The following is a 17378-nucleotide window of genomic DNA, read 5'->3' as shown; positions in this document are numbered from 1 at the left end:
ATGTTACCCTCATTGTTTACTATAAGTAGTCATGTTTTTGCCATTGTCTCTTTTCGTGTATAAATGTTGTAACCTGCTGTTGGTGAATCTAGTCTGTTCATGCCACGTCAAGTCTGCTTCTGTCAAGTCTGTTTCATGCCTCGTCAAGTTAAGTCTGTTCAAGTCAAGTCTTCGTTTCTTGTTTGGATTAGTGATGGCAAAATCGAGGCCTCGTGAACCAATGAAACAGTTGAACCAAATGTGCCATATTGTTTCGAGGCTTCGAATCAATCCGACACCCGTCTCAACGGTGACACCTAGTGGTCACTTGCAGGTGTTGATCTGAAACAACCTTGACGAGCCATTAAAAAAATGTGTTGTTTTTTATTATTATAATGTTCTAATATGTGAAGCTTGTAACCTATAGGCTCCTCACTGTGCATAATGTTATTTTGGTCATGAAAAATGAATATTAATAAAAGAAATCAAGCCACAATGTCTCACTTTTTTAGAGATTTTTATTCAAAAATATTAATTTATCTGCTGTGGAAGGACTTAGCCTACTTCTTTTTTTACAGATAATTTCTCCAGCCTTTGAAAAAATCCTCTCACAAGGGACACTTGTTGCTGGCATACAAAGATATTTTTTTGCAAGGACATACAAATGAGGAAAGATTACTGCTCTCTCTTTCCAGTAAGTTAGTGGATCATGAGTTCTGGGCAAATACGCATCGTTGATGTATTTTTTCACTTCCACTGTGGCATCAGCTGTAGCATTGTGTATCATCTTGGTTTGATGGATGCGATTATCAAAAAGTTCCCATAAACTGTCCTGTGTTTCTACTGGTGTTGATGTTGATGGTGATGGTGATGGTGATGATGATGGGTGTGATGTTGACATTTCTGGGTCTGAATAAAAATGAAAACAGCAATTAGTAACAAATCCTAAACTGACGGCATATATGAAGGATATATTATATTACATGATTCAGATTACATAACATAACACAGACTGAAACTGCTCACCAGGATTTGTGTTTGAACGCATCAGTGAAGCACACTCCAGTGTGATATGCTTTTCAGCTTCCTGGGCTTTGGCAGCATTTCCAAATGCCACATTTTTGAACCTTGGGTCCAGCAGTGTAGCCAGTGCCAAGGCTCTAAAACTCTCATAACCTCCACATCTGGAGTGCAGACCTTCTTGCAGATGTGAGCCTATGAGCCAAAACAGGAGAAACACATATTTATAATAATGACAATAATATGACAGTTATGGCCAATCACATGGGTAGTCTGGTCATTGTGGCCTACCTAATTGAACAGTTGATTCCTGCGTTGCATTTCCTTTTTTCTGTGCAAGCTTGTGCTGCAACATCCTGTACAGTGGTATAAGCTTTGAAGCAGACACTCTCTTTTCCTCTGACATCTCTGTTGTTGCGAGTTTGAATGGTTGCAGTATTGACAATGATTGTTGAATAATGTCATAATCAATACTTGTCAGGGGAGCAGTATCATTGTTTAAGTTGGAAAGTGCAGCAGCCACTGGTTCACGTTGGTCATACAAGCGCTGTAGCATGTCAAATGTGCTGTTCCATCTCGTGTCAACCTCCTGTATCAGTTTCAGAGTTGGTCTTCCCATCAAGCTCTGCATCTCCACAAGCTTGTCCTTTGCTTTGCAGCTGGATCTGAACAACCCCACTATCTTTCTGGCCTTCTGGCGTATTTCATTGATGACTGGGGTTTGATCTAGTGCCTTTTTCACAATCAAATTTAAAGTATGAGCAAAACATGGGACATGGCGAAGGTGGAGTAGCTGGGCACTTAGGATCATGTTAGATGCATTGTCAGTCACCATGCACTGAACTTTGGAGGTTATTCCCCACTCAGCCATTAGCAAGGCTTTAGCCTCCATGAGATGCTGGGCTGTGTGGGTTTGGTAAAACCTCCTTACACCCAGTACAACAGTTGCCATTTTTGCCTCTGGTGTTATGTAATGGCAAGTCACACCAAGATATCCATCCATATTAATGGAGGACCACATGTCAGCTGTAAGGCTAACAAATTCGGCCTTTTGTAGGTCCTCCATTGTCTTCTCCTTGGCTTTGTTGTACTTTTCGCTGACCATTATTTTAAGCACCTTCCGGGATGGGAGGACATAGCTTGGATCAAGCTTGTTCACAAATGCCCTGAATCCCTCATCGTCCACGATGGTGAAGGGCTGCAGATCCTTCACCACCATGTTTATAAGAGCCTCATCCAATTCCCTCTGTCTGACTTTTAAAAGAGAAGACAAAACATACTTTCAGACAAATACATTGGAAAAATACAGCTTCAATTAGTGCACATCTATTAAAAGTATAGCCTACTGGTTCATTATTTGGAAACCTTCCAGTGTTTATAATCAGTGCTTTATATAACTTATAAACTTTATAAACAGTGTCCCAAAAGGTTGTAATTATATTTCAATTATAATTATATCCCAAACAATGCATACCTTGCTTAGATGGCCCAGCAGTGTCAGTAGCAGGCCTAGGTACAGGGGGAATGCCATCCTCTGCACCCTGCAAAATGGCAGGATGAGTGCTCCTCAAATGGCGCATCATGGATGATGTATTGTTGCAGTAGGCTAGCTGCCGATCACAATACACACATCTCACTTTATTTGGGGTTTCTAAATGGAAATGCTCCCACACCACAGATGTACGGCATCTCTTCTGGGGAGCTTCCATTTTATCTATCTATCCAAATCTATCTATCTATATATGAATCGATCTATGTATCTAGATATGTATCTATAATCTATGTATCTATATATTTATCTATCTATAATATATGTATTTATATATGTATCTGTAATCTATCTATATATGTATCTATCTATTAATCTAGCTGTCTACATATATTTATATCTATGTATCTATTAATGTGTCACTATATGTATACTCTGTCTGTCTCTAGCCTCTCAGTCAATGTGTTGTGTAAATTTAAATGTAAGTCTAAATTGCCTATAACTAATCAAATCTCGCCTTCAGTGGACTGTTCAGTACAGATATGATGTGTATCATTATATTGGATCTGTGCATCAGGTCTTGAAGGGACAGCAGCCTATAAATACCTGCTGCTGTCTGTCTCAATGTTAATCAAACAAGAAAACAAACAAAGATGAATCTATATTAAATTTATTCTGTGAACATGATGCTGTTATTTTACACTTAACTATTACATTTCTCTATCTTAATTATACTATAAGACCTTAGACTATTCGTAACTGTAATATTGTAGTTATCTATGTTGTGTGCTGTGGAATTTTTATATTGTTCTTGTAACACTTTATAATTCCTTTCATTAATAAATAATTAACAAATATTATATGATGCTTAATGGATCATTAGTTAATATACCGTAATTCCTCAAATAAAAACCGGTAGTCAAATAAACACCGGGCCTCTTATAGTGGCCGGGGGTGTGGTCAACACGGACAAATAAAGGCCGGTCTTAAATAAAGCCCGGGGGAAAATTTGTGCAGCAGATCCAGATAACGAATGTACACGCCCACTGCCGGAGCGTTTCTCGTTCTCGAGTCAAGAACCGGTTGCATCGGTTTTCAGATCATCAGTACACTGAACCGAGAACCGTTTCTGTCGGACGCGTCCGATTTGAGAACCGAGGAGCTGAGGATACTGCGCATGCATGATTCAGCGTGAAGCAGACCGACACACAGAGCGTCTGAACCGAACTGATTCTTTTGGTGATTGATTCTGAACTGATTTTGGGCTAATGTTATGATCTCTGTCCACTGGAACGCTATCGCTTTTAATTTAAAATGGGTTATTTAAAACAATTACTTATTAAACAGATGGAATTAGAAATAAAGGCCTGCCTCTAATAAAAGCCTTCTTCAAATAATAGTCTGTTACCTTCTGCAGTTCAGGTAAATAAAGGCCCCGACTTTTATTTGAGGAATTATGGTATATTCAAAGAGTTAGAAATGTAAGATAATGTGCTTGTTAATGTTTGCTAATAAACTTATTAAACATTAGATGTTCAAACAAATCATTATTTCATGTAAGTTAAAATGCTTACAAATGTCATTAAACTTTCAATTCCATATGATCAAGCACTTATTGAAAATCTACAAAGATTTTGGTTATACAGTGATTAAAAGCTTGTGTTAATGCACAACACATCAGCTGCTGTTGAGGTGTGATGTGGGTAAGGTTAAGGACAGATTTGGTGGTATGGGTAGGTTTAAGGGTTGGTTAAAGGGTCAACAGTGTACAGGGGTCAATTTGATTATAAGGAACACGGTTCAATCTGTTTATTTTATATTTTTTTGATAAAAGAACATTTTTTCTTTTTAAAAAATAATTTGCTTTCCCCTGTTTATTTATGATTCAATGAATGTCCTGTATAATGATATACTGAAGAGTAGTACACATAATGAGTGAGTGTTGAGGCAATAAAATAATTTTTTGCACTAAAATTTAAATCTGTTATGTTTTAGCAAACATTAAGGTAAACTTAACCAGCCACCCTTTACACAAACCTTGTTACATTAGCTAAAAGTCCAGTGCCAATAGAGATACTAAATGATTAGGAAACATTTATAATCATTTACAAATGTTGAATAGTTTCAACTTTAGATTGGCTACAGCAAAGACATGAACAAACGATTAATACATAATTAGTAAAAATGTGTGAATAGGTTAAATTCAGGTCTTTCAGGACACTTTTTGCCATCAAGATTACTGCTTATAAAGGTACTAATGATTGCTAAACATTTATAAACATTTGCAAATAATGAACAGTTTCCACTTAAGATTGGGTATTGCAAAAACCTGAACAAATAATTAATAAATTATTTGGTAAGATGTGTAAATAGAGGTCTACGCAGCAAACAAAAACCAAAAAATAAAAAATCAAATGAACTGAAAGTTTATTGACATTTGTAAGCATACTGTTAATGTTAATCATAAGGTTTAGTAAGTTCATTAGTAAACATTAACAAGAACATTATCTCATATTTCAAGTTATATGAATATATATTAACTAATGATCTGTTAAGCATTATATAATGTTTGTTAATGATTTATAAATGAAAGTTATTATAAAGTGTTACCTATTTATACTGACTGTTCACTTGTCTTTAATCGTGTGTGGACTTTCTAAATTAGACTAATAGTTTTTGCTGTGGTATTGAAGAACTAGATTATGTTTAAGTGATTTTTATATATTTATTTATTTATTTTTGCTGACTTGAAAAATAATCCTATCTGTGACTCAAAAAACACAATATGATCGTTATTTTGTGATCCATTGAACTACTAATGTTTATTTTAAAATAACATGTTATCTAATGTAAGAATAAATTACTTTCTCGTTAGAAAGAAATATCCTCCACTGAACATAGTCAGATCATGCTGTTCTTCTGAGGTAAATTCTGGCTTTTTATGTGCATTAAATGAACATATAAAATGCATCTGATTCTCAAACCTCAGTATCTTCAGCTGACAGTTTGGGCTCTTCAGTCCATCAGAGAGCAGCTTCACTCCTGAGTCCTGCAACTTATTGCGACTCATGTCCAGCTCTATCAGTCGAGAGTTTGTTGATTGTAGAACTGATGCCACAAATTCACAGCTCTGACCAGTGAGATTACAGCAATACAATCTGAACAGAGTAATAAAAAACCTGAACAATTACACATCCATTTTTATTTACGGATACAAGTTGCAGTATCTGTTATCATTTAATAAGATCAGCAACTTCTGTTGAAAATAAAGGTGAATTCTTATATATATATTAGAGCCCGACCGATATGGATTTTTGGGGGCCGATGCCGATATTAACTCGAAAAGAGCCGATTTATAAGCCGATATTTTGATTTTTAAAATAAACTGGATATTAGACCCATTTCCTATAAACTGCCCTTACACAACATTCAATAGCAAAATATCTGCCTGTTCTATGTATGTGGGCTGTATAAACCATTTTCCAGAAGGGGTTGTTTTAAAAAAAAAGCCTTAGATTACAGTCTCAATGACTAAACAATTGCACATCAAAAGTATATATTTTTTAATGATCAAAAAACAGTCTGGTTTTAAACATTTAACACTTTTACTTTCTTCCAGTTGAAGCTGGTTTTAACAGTCTGTGTGTGTACTGTAAATAAATTATAATACTAAAGTTAAAGTATTTGCAGAAGTAATCCCACACTTTGCTGCTACAGCATTCACCTTTTTCAGCCATCTGTAGGCAGAAAGAGAGACAGAGAAAGAATAAGCATGTGTATTAATAATATCACCATGTATCATTACTCATGCCACCATTAGAATTATAATAATAATAAACAGGGATCTCCTACATAGGCAAAAATGAGATATATATATATATATATATATATATATATTTTATTTGTCAAGCAATAGGTATTACCTACTTATATTTAACAATATTATTACATTTTCCTGTTATGTCTGTAAAGCTGCTTTGAAACAATCTGTAAAAAAGAAAAAAGAAAGAAAAAAGCGCTTGTTCAGCTCACATTTATTTACATGTCCCTCTGGTTTAATCATTTCTGATGCAGCTACTGTAGTTACTGTAACTACACTATATTTGCTCTCACAGACACATTCACAACGGACCCGTATCTCCTCTTCTCTTTGTGCAGTCTGAATCAAAACATTGTCATGCGCTGGCGAACGTAAAGTTAGCCTACTGTTACCGGAAGATTACGGAATCAATTCGAAGTTGAATGGTTAACGTTAGTGTCATGAACACACCGCTGTCAATTTTGAGAAGAACCACCTTCAAACAAGTTAATAGCAAGCATTTAAGGGACCTGCTAAAAAGGAAGCTATATTAGCGTTAGAATAACATAACAGTTGTTGTTTTTTCGAGGCACGCTGTACATAACTTCTATTCATTGACTACACGCGCCCCCCTGCCACAGTTACGCGGTCATTATGTGGGAAACACTGCAGATATATTTAGAATAAGTTAAAGCTGACGTTATAGTTTGACCTCTTATTAACGTTCGCGTTCTTCCACTGATAAACATGGTATTAGCTTTGTGGCTAATCTAATATAGCAATGCATTAGCGGCTGTAAGTGATGTTACAGAATAGTTAGAAGTGATAATGATAGGACCGTTAGCTAGAACTACCACACCGTTTTTATATACAGTGTATGAACTAAATTATTTCACATGACGAATGACAGACTCACCGTCAAAACAGTACATCTTGGCTTGGCTGATCGCTTTCTTCTGTAGTGGATTTCTGGCGCTGTTGTCAACTGGTGAGTTGCATACCTCCCTCTGGTGGGCAAACTATGCAACACTCATAACATGAGTGAAGCATGAGACTCTGTTTCTCATGATTCATCGGCCGTTATAAACGCCGATGCCGATTTAAATGCAATAAGCTCATATCGGCCGATAATATCGGCCGGCCGATATATCGGTCGGGCTCTAATATATATATATATATATATATATATATATATATACAATATAATAAAAGTTTTTCCGCTGTTATCAGGAAAAAATCCAAGTGATTGCACTGGTGCCTTCATGTACACAGAGCACACAGAGATCTTCCACCCTGTTCCTAGGGACCCACTGTCCTGCAGAAATAAGCTACAACCCTAATCAAACACACCTGAAGCATATAATCAAGATCTTCAAGACTGATTGAAAATACACAGGCAGGTGTGCTGTAGCAGGTTGGAAATAAACTTTGCAGGACAGTGGGTCCCCAGGAGCAGGGTTGAAGACTTCTGCACTAACAGCTTCCAGACTCTGCACAAACACTTGGATGTGCCTATAGTGTCATATTTGAGGGTTTTGAATGACTGGCAAACAATTGGATAAATATGATCAAAAAACGACTCTGAAAATAAATCTAAAAGTAAAGTAAAGTAAATTAAAACAAATGAGGGGGGGGGGGTCAAGGAATCCCCCTTTTTAGGCTTTTTAACTTTCGATAACTTATTTGATTTGGGTGATTATGCCTCATGTGTATCAAGTGAACATATAAAAACACATCTGATTCTCAAACCTCAGTATCTCCAGCTGACAGTTTGGGCTCTTCAGTGCATCAGAGAGTAGCTTCACTCCTGAGTCCTTCAGATCATTGTCACTCATGTCCAGCTCGATCAGGGGTGAGTCTGGTATCTGCAGTGCCACAGCCACAGTTTCACAGCAGGTATCATCAAGACCACATCCGTAGAGTCTGTAAAAAAAAAAATTGTCCAAGACATATTTTTGTATTTATCTTGTATGAACCGTGTTGTTTGATAGATTGTGCTATGTTATTTTTTTAAATACTCAAGCTTTCTAAAAGAAATAAAAAAATCTATGAAATTACTGTTTATTAAATTTATTCAAGTAAATATAGATTTTAATCTTCAAAATCAGTAAAAGCAAGAGACTTCATACTACATTTTACAAGCATTTTAGAAATTTATTTTTTTGAAAGCTATAAAATATTAAACAAATGTCAAAAAGTTACTTACATGGCTTTTCTGCAGCATCTCACAGCGGGGAGGAATCTCCTTTGGTTTCCCCATGATGTCTCGTACATATGCAGGTCGAACTTATCCAGCACCTCCTCTGACATCATCAGTACATAGGCCAGCAATGAACACATGGAAGATGAGAGGCGGGTTCTTTTATATGATTTGATGTAACTTTGGATTTCCATATATAATGAATTGTCATTGAGCTCCAGTAAGCAGTAAAACAGGTTTACTGAAGTTTCAGGTGAGATGTACTCTTGTAATAGTTTTCTAATGTGCTCGGTTGTTTTCGTGATGCTGTCTTTGCTGTCTTCAGTGTGAGGGAACAGGCCTCTGAGAAGGTTCTGATTGGAGTCCAGTGAAATGCCCATCAGAAAACGCAAAAAGAGGTCTAAATGTCCTCTCTGACTCTGCACTGCTTTCTCAACAGCCTTTACTAGTAAATAATGCAATGGACTTTCAGACTGAAGCTCAAAGTTAAGCCTGACCTTATTTTGTGTTTCTTCAAAGAAAAACTGAAGCTCCTCCATGTTCTTGTGCAGGTAGCAGAGGAACACATGCACTGCAGCGAGAAACTCTTGAACACTCAGATGCACAAAGCAGAAGACCTTCACCTCGTGAAGTACAGCCTCTTGCTGAAAGATCTCAGTCAGCATTCCTGTGGACTCAAAGTCGCTCACATCAATACCACATGCTTGCAGATCTTTCTCGTAGAAAACAATATTTTCCTTCTTTAGTTGTTCAAAAGCTAACTTGGCTAACTTCAAAATCATTGTTTTATTGGAATCTAATAGCTTGGTATGTTCTCTTTGTGTTTTTCTGTCATACTTCTGGTTCTTCATGTTCATCTGTATCAGCAGGAAATGGATGTACATTTCAGTGAGTGTTGTGTTAATGTCCTCTGCGTTGTTCCCAATAGGGATGTTCTGAAGAACAGTGGCTGTGATCCAACAGAACACGGGAATGTAGCACATGATGTAGAGACTTCGAGATTTCTTAATGTGTGAGATCATTCTGGAGGCCTGAGTCTCATCTTTGATTCTCTTTCTGAAGTACTCCTCCTTCTGCTGGTCAGTGAATCCTCGCACCTCTGTGAACAACCCGACATATTCAGGAGGGATCTGATTGGCTGCTGCTGGTCGTGAGGTCACCCAGACGAGCGCTGATGGAAGCAGAGTCCCATTCACCAGACTTGCAAATAGTTAATCTAAAGATGATCGCTCCTCAACACTCGTCACCATTCCACTGTCAAAATCCAGAGTCAGTCGACTCTCATCTAGTCCATCAAAGATAAATGCAAGCGTACATTTATAAACCTTATTTATCTTTGTTGTTTCCAGGTCCTGAATTTCAGGATTAAACTTCTGCAGAAACTCATGCAGACTGATCTCTCTGTTTTTAATACAGTTCATTTTTCGGAACGGAAGCAGAAACACACAGTCAATATTGTCATTGGCTTTTCCTTCTGCCCAGTCCAGAATGAACTTGTGCACTGAGACAGTTTTTCCAATGCCAGCGATGCCTTTGGTCAGCACAATCTTTTTCTTATTTTTATTCAGACTAAATACATCATTGCATTTGATTGACCTGTTCTGTGATTTACAGGTTTTAATGGCATTATCAATCTGCACAACCTCATGTTCATGATTGACTTCTTTAATATCCCCTTCTGTAATGAAGAGTTCTGTGAAAACATTCTTCAGATGTTCTTCCTTTGCCTCTTTACCCTCAAATATGTCTTCCACTTTCTCCTTCATTTTCATTTTGTGAGTTTTCAAGAATTCCTGCAGCCAGAAATCAACTTGTATATAAATATAAATAAAAGGGAAAAAGATGGAAATAAAGCAAGATCAGAAAATTAAACACAAAGGTTTTTCACATTGGCATGACTGTCATCAAAATCAAGTATTGCAGAAATATGGTATGTAAATACATAATACTGAAAGCAATTCTGTACTGAAATCAATATACATCAAACATGCCAAAATAATTTCGAAACCCAATGTAAAGACGTGAACTAAGATGGTCACCTTTTTCTCTGGTGTGTTTCTTAGATGCATCAAATGATTTTTGCACTGTGAAGAGAGAAAAAAGAATGAGAAAAATATACAACTACGAAGTATTGATGTAACCTGAACAGAAGCTTTAATATAAATTACTGTTTAATGTATATGGGGAAGTCGTGGCCTAATGGTAAGAGAGTCGAACTCGTAATCGAAGGGTTGTGAGTTTGAGTCTCGGGCCGCCAGGAATTGTGGTTGGGGGGAGTGCATGTACAGTGCTCTCTCCACAGGGTATATACAGCAATCCTTAAGTTAAATTTACTACTTTTTAATACCTTTTTTACTACCTTCAGAATATTTTTTAAAACCATCACGACACTGAATTGCAAGTGTTAATCAGCGACCTTTCTATTATTTACACAGATTTTGACATATATAACATACAAAAAAGAATAGATTTAGAGACTAATGTTGACAACATATTGCACATTTATTTCACTTAGTAAATAAAAATAAAACAAACTACATAAAATGTGCAATGGAGAGAATGGATAGTTCCAGCACACTGGCTGGCATTCACTGCAAGTTGATGCATTACAAACGGGCATCTTCTATGAACTGTTGCGGATCCTATGAACTGTTGCGGATTCACAAACTGGCATCTTCTATGAACTGGTTAACTCTTCTCTCCTGGCAGGCACATTATGAAAATGGAAGTGCATGGCTCGCAGAAGTTGTTCCAACTGCCACATAGTAAAGCCTGCCTTTAAAGCATTGTGGACGGTGTGAAGTCCACAGCTTCCAACAGTGACAACACATTCCTGTGAATCGACACCAGGAGGAAATCTGTTATAAGTTATCATTCAGACACAGTAAAATAGATCTCAACATTCACAAAGGTTGGTTAAGGAGAAGAATTACTGCATACACATTTGATTTCAATTAATAATTGGTAATTCAGCAATTAAATTATTTAGTGTTTTTTTCCAACAACAAAACCTGAGCCAAATATTACATTTCTATAACTGTGAAAAATTTCTGAATTAAAAAAAATACTAAAAAACAATTTTCTTGTACCCTGAGATATACCCCACAGGTCAATAAATGCAGGTGGGCCTACAGGTTTCATTCAAGTAACTGCAGGACTTTGGCCAATTTTATTATTTTGTGTAACCAACAGTAAATTAGCCAACATCATCCTATAATATACAAAATCTTTGTGAATAAATAACTCTTCAAATGAGGGTTATATTAAAAAAGAACTAACCTTTATGTGATGCAACAAATCTTCGGCCCTTCCATGTCCCAAAAACTGAGATCCAAAGTGCGTTAGCTCCAATCCAGTTGACATTGATGTTTTTTTTCACACCGAACAATAAGCCTGCCTGTTATTCCCTACTACAGTCATTGAAGATATGCCTTGAAGCAAGTCTAAAATAAAACATAAGCCAGCCACTTCTGTTGAGCGCGCAGTGTTCCGAGATGATGCCGAACGACCACTGAATATGACGTCAGCATCAAACATACGTTGAGACGGAGACGCTTTGATTATGTGCCCAGATATGCTAAAGCCCATATTTAAACGAACTAACGCGAACGCAGATAGAATTTCAATCAGAATAGGACACCTGATAGTCTGAAAAAATTATACCTAATTTGGAAATAAATAATACCTCTGAGACCGCATTTAACACTTTTAATGGCCTTAAATTTGACAATTTTGATTTATCACTTTTTAATACTTTTTAAAACCCCGCGGACACCCTGTCTCCACCTTCAATACCACGACTTAGGTGCCCTTGAGCAAGGCATTGAACCCCCAACTGCTCCCTGGGCGCCACAGCATAAATGGCTGCCAAATGCTCCGGGTGTGTGTTCACAGTGTGTGTGTGTGTGTGTGTTCACTGCTCTGTGTGTGTGCACTTTGGATGGGTTAAATGCAGAGCATGAAATCTGAGTATGGGTCACTGTACTTTGCTGAATGTCACATCACTTTAAAAGTTTGGGATCACTATATATATATATTATTATTTTCTTCTTTTTTTAAAAATTGATCTTTCTGTTCAGTGAGGTTGCATTATTGATCAAGAACTACATTTATAAAGTTACAAAAGATTTATACTTTAAATAAATGCTGTTCCTCAAACTTTGTTCATCTGTGAATCATGAAAAATATAATGTATCACAGTGTACACAAAATATTACGTAGTACAACAATTCTCAGCACTGATAGTAACAGAAAATTATTTTAAATAGTAATATTCTACAATATTACATTTTTCTAATTGTATTGATCAAATAAATGCAGCTTTAGTGAACAAAGTTCTTTCAAAAGCATAAAAATCTTACTGATCATAACCTTTTACAATGTAGTGCAACTAATGAGTATTAGTGGTATTATCAAGCTGTTAAATGACTGTCTACTAGTCTTTACTCATATGTTAGTATTAGTAATGTCTCTTATCAAGTTTTCACATCACAAGTAGTGAGACAAGAGCTATGCACCCTGGAAATACCTGAAAAATCACTGTCTCTCCTCTTTTTTATGCTCAGGTTTCCTTGTGTGACATGGGCTCTCTTTGGTTGGTTTCTTCTTTGACCATTCCAAAAGGACACATGTTAAGCCCCATTTGGTCTTCTTCCACTGGCTATTGAACAGTAAAGAGGTGTAAATGTTTATAAGAGGTGTAAAAATAGTCAAACCGAACTGAGAAAACTGTGATGCACCACCCATGGTATGTACTGCGGTACTTCCATGGTGTACCTCTCTTCCAAATAGTGACTCAAATAGTAAATCAGAGTGACAACTTCCGCACAGTATTACAATAATAATGCCTTCCATTCTCGCTCTGTCTTGATGATGTATCATGTCTGCGTGAACAGGGTGTGTGGAAGTATGCAAATACATATGTTGACAGGCAGGTAGCCTATTATAGCCTCGGGCCGAGGAATATGATTGGACAAACATTTTATGATCCTACACCTTCCACAGACGAGATAAATAAACAAAAATCCATTTAGACCACTTAACTTAGTGATTATCTTGATGTGAAGAGACTTTCAACCAGCCTAATAAAAATGTGTCTGAACCACATCACCAATGTGCCTTTAACAAATAGAGGACAATTTGCAAGCATTGCTTATATAAAAAATATATTAAGATTTTGGATCTAGATTCATTTATGATTTGAGCTTTGTCATGTGTCCAGCCTCACCATCAGAATATTTAGGCAATCAAACTCTATTACATTAAAGTCTCGGGCCGGCAGAAATTGTAGGTGAGGGGGGGGGGGGGGGGGTGGTGAATGTACAGTGCTCTCTCCACCCTCAAGACCACGACTTAGGTGCCCTTGAGCAAGGCATCGAACCCCCAACTCCTCCCAAGGCGCCACAGCAGAAATGGCTGCCCACTGCTCCGGGTGTGTGTTCACAGTGTGTGTGTGTGTGTGTTCACTGCTCTGTGTGTGCACTTTGGATACTTATTTACATACTTGGCTGTATGTCATTTCTATTTAACTTTCACTTTCACAGTTTAATGCCTACAAAAACGACACATCACAGACCCAGATAAACCCTGCCCCCAGGAACATGTAAAAAAGGGGACGAGGCCATGTTGTGCTGCTTTAGAGAAGAGAAAACTAGGGGTGCACATATAAATCACGACTTTAATGGATTCACAAGATTCAAAATCAATGTTCTAAAGCAGCGGCTCTTAATACTGTTCCTTGCGTCGCTCTGCATCTCTATCTCTCTCATTTAGAAGGTCAGATCAGCTCCAACAGTCTGTTCCGATTATACATTTATTTTCACATAGCAATGAGAAGCGTTATACATGTGTTATACATGCGTTATACATACGTGCAGTTGCTGTGCTGTATTAAAGCTTTAATCAGAATAAAACCATATATTAAAAGCTAAAAGAAGCAGTAACATTTACAAACAACAGAGTATCTAAAAGTATGAGATGACAACAAACAAACATACAATTAAGTGCCGTGCTTGCACAGGTTCTGCATGATCCTCTTCACTAATATCCTCTGCATCTCAATCGGGCTCAAATTGATAAGCAATATAGACAATACCATTGTTTACAATACAACCGCAGCACATGCGCTGAGGTGAGGGGCAGGATGTTCAGATGCACATTCGGCGGTTTAGCGAATCACAACACTCTGAGCCAGCTAACCAATCCCAGCCCATTGTGTATTTCAGAAGGAGGGGCTCCATAAAAACAGGAAATAATCAAGGCATTTGTGAGAGGGCGGGGACAGAGCGGTGTGGAATAAAGGTAAATTGTGAAAAATAATGTGTTTTTTAAATACAAAGCATGAACACATATTAGACTGCACCCCATAAACACAATCAAGCCTAGAAAAAACAGTAAACCACCGCTTTAAATATGCACATGCATGATGGAGCACATCAGAAGAGATTACAGAAAATTTACTGAAAGGTTTTTTTTTTAAGGCAAATTGTTCCAGGTATTTTATTTTTTCAACAAATTAGTATTATTGTAGTAATTTCTGATACCACATTAAGAATACCTCACCCCAGCAATTCCCACCCAATACCAAACCAAACCAAAACTGTGACCTCAAAACTGCAATACACTTCAAACCGTGAGAAACTAGAAGTGTGACACCTCTACAGGGGTGCATTTCCCAAAACCATGGTTGCTAACCTGTTAGCAACTTAGTTGGTTGGCAATGGGAAATTGCATTGCAACCAACAAAGTTGCTAACTTAGTTAGCAACCATGGTTTTGGGAAACTCACCCCTGAACAGGTAGCTCCACATCACAGGCAAGGCTCTAATATTGTGCTCATGGCTGCTTCTGGATATACTCTCTTCTCTGAATCTGTGCTGCCTCTTTTTCAGTGATCAGTATTTTTGCCTTTATTACATTCTTCGTGTTTCTCCTGTAACTCTTTAGCCAGCTGGTTCTGGTTCATCTTTTTCAGGATCTTCAGTGTGATCTTTACAGCTTCTTCTGGTCCATAACACTCCACCTTCTTATTCACTATGTCAGTGACACCAGCATTCTCCAGTTTACCAGCTCCAATGTGCCCATCTTCTTTTAAGAGACTCCTAAATCTCTTCAGATCATCTTTTTCCAGGTCATCTAGAGTTTTATAAAGTAGTTGTAAAGCAGATTCCATAGTCCTTTATGGACTTATTAACAAAAAAAAAATAAAAAGTAGTCAGAGTTTTATAACAGGGGTCTCTGCAGTGCAAACATGTGCATAACGAAATCACAATGTGATCAGATCAACTACAGTGAAACATTCATTTTCAAGCTACATTTCTAGTTTCAACATGATTTATTCTTTAAACATTCCTCTTTAAGTAACATCAGCTGTATTTGAATTGACCAGCATTTGGCTATCAGTCACTGAAAATGGGTAATATTCATCAAACTGGAAATGGAGCCTGAGATCCCCATATCTCTGGGACTGAATGATGTAGGGCCTTGAAAACAAAGATTCCAAATGAAAAATGTATTAAGAATCAGAATATAAAAACAGTGAAATATCTCTAATACTTCTTGAATTACAAACATGCAAACTTTCCTATTTAAAAGAAAAAATATATAATCTATATGCAAATTGATACACGTTAGGATTTTGAGCAATGAAAATGTGTAGAATTTAATAATTTACTCCTGGTGCCATAGAGATTCCACCACTCACTGGCATGAAATGCAAAAAAGATAGCAACACATGTCAAACACATTTTACTTTTTCACTTATATTTTATATGAGAGGTTATGAACGAATGAATGAAACACATTCGTCTGTTTCACTCCGTCTCGAATTGAGCTCGCGAAAAGAGCTCGAGAAACACGGTCTCTTCTGCGGCTCTGTATGCTTTCAATTGGTTTTTTTTTTTTTTTAGTCTCGAGCAAGACTGTATGACATTCAAATTACATGACTTGACTGATTTTTACCTAGAAAGGGCCACAGCGAAACCACATTAAAAGAAATTATATTCATAGCCACTGGCCAAATTAAAAAACAAAACTAAAACTAAATAATCTTTGAGAGCAAAGAGGCCCCCTGCTGTATTTTGCAGATAGGATCTCTATATTTAGGGCGTGTCCGATTAAACTTTTGCTAGTTTAGGACACTATACATCCACGGTGCGCATTAATAATCTTTCACATTGTAATCCTTTAATTTTAAATATTTGTCATGTTTGTGCGCTGCTGGGCGTCTCTCTGTGTGTTATAAGCGGAGTGTATGCGCATTGATCATCCACCTATAGGCGCATATCACTAACGTGCTCTTTAAATATGAATAAATATATAGATAAATATATATAATATATACTATATAATAATAGGCCTATATATTGCGCTAATGACTTTAGACCAGGTTTCAGTTGGTCAAAGGCGCAGTCTATTTCAGTCGCTTTAAAATAGCAAGGCTCCAGATGCGCCTGAACACACCTGGTTTTCAGACCAGTTCGCTCATGTTTGGGCGCAAATGCAGGTGTTAATAAACGTGTTGCAGGACGTAAAAAAAGGCAACTTCGTCGGGCAGAAACCAGCAAAAACACTTGTGTCGCTGCATTGCGCGATAGAGCTATGTAAGTTTGTCATAGAAAGCCTCATCTGTGTTAATTTCAGTATGCTGTCTACTGGGACCAAGATTTTAAGATCTAAGACCTGCTTCTGCTGTGATTACCGGAAATTTGATACTTGAACAGTTTAGTAATGTATGTTAATGTTAATATTATTTATTATAGCCTATTTATAATAATATTTACTAACTTACCTTGAATAATGGCAAATGTTTTTGTCCTCCTCTGAATTAATTTGCTCGACAGAAGCACTGAATTTTCTTCCACGTTTACATTTTCAAGGGACTGTGGGTGTTTC

General features: G+C 37.0%; 2 protein-coding genes across 2 annotated transcripts in view; both read right to left on the bottom strand.

Annotated features, from left to right (window-relative positions):
- The window catches only part of LOC132151451 (NACHT, LRR and PYD domains-containing protein 12-like), a gene marked incomplete at its 5' end in the record, with an annotated part of 20888 nt that extends 11193 nt beyond the window's left edge, over positions 1–9695 (bottom strand). Inside the window, 3 exons of the mRNA XM_059559547.1 lie at positions 5473–5646; positions 8037–8210; positions 8494–9695. Of these exons, the coding sequence (XP_059415530.1) occupies positions 5473–5646; positions 8037–8210; positions 8494–9695 (1550 nt within the window). The remainder of the gene's footprint in view (positions 1–5472; positions 5647–8036; positions 8211–8493) is intronic.
- LOC132151391 (NACHT, LRR and PYD domains-containing protein 6) lies at positions 9562–17378 on the bottom strand. The gene is made up of 4 exons (XM_059559505.1): positions 17275–17378; positions 15402–15670; positions 10527–10571; positions 9562–10297 (listed from the first exon to the last, which is right to left on the bottom strand). Exons 2-4 carry the CDS (start codon positions 15655–15657, stop codon positions 9699–9701), a joined length of 900 nt encoding a protein of 299 aa, XP_059415488.1. The 5' UTR covers positions 15658–15670; positions 17275–17378; the 3' UTR covers positions 9562–9698.

Source organism: Carassius carassius, chromosome 10 (assembly GCF_963082965.1).
Source record: "Carassius carassius chromosome 10, fCarCar2.1, whole genome shotgun sequence".
In the NCBI taxonomy this organism is placed as follows: domain Eukaryota; kingdom Metazoa; phylum Chordata; class Actinopteri; order Cypriniformes; family Cyprinidae; genus Carassius; species Carassius carassius.
Note: the sequence above shows the minus strand (reverse complement) of the source record. Positions and strands in the feature narration are given on the sequence as shown.

Bases quoted from the DNA above. Each gene is read 5' to 3' on its own strand.
- LOC132151391 (XM_059559505.1), bottom strand. From the start codon at position 15,657: ATGGAATCTGCTTTACAACTACTTTATAAAACTCTAGATGACCTGGAA. The intron at 10,572-15,401 runs GTAATAAAGGCA...CTCTCTTCACAG, and splicing joins ACAGGAGAAACACGAAGAAT to TGCAAAAATCATTTGATGCA. The intron at 10,298-10,526 runs GTGACCATCTTA...TTTATATACAAG, and splicing joins GAAACACACCAGAGAAAAAG to TTGATTTCTGGCTGCAGGAA.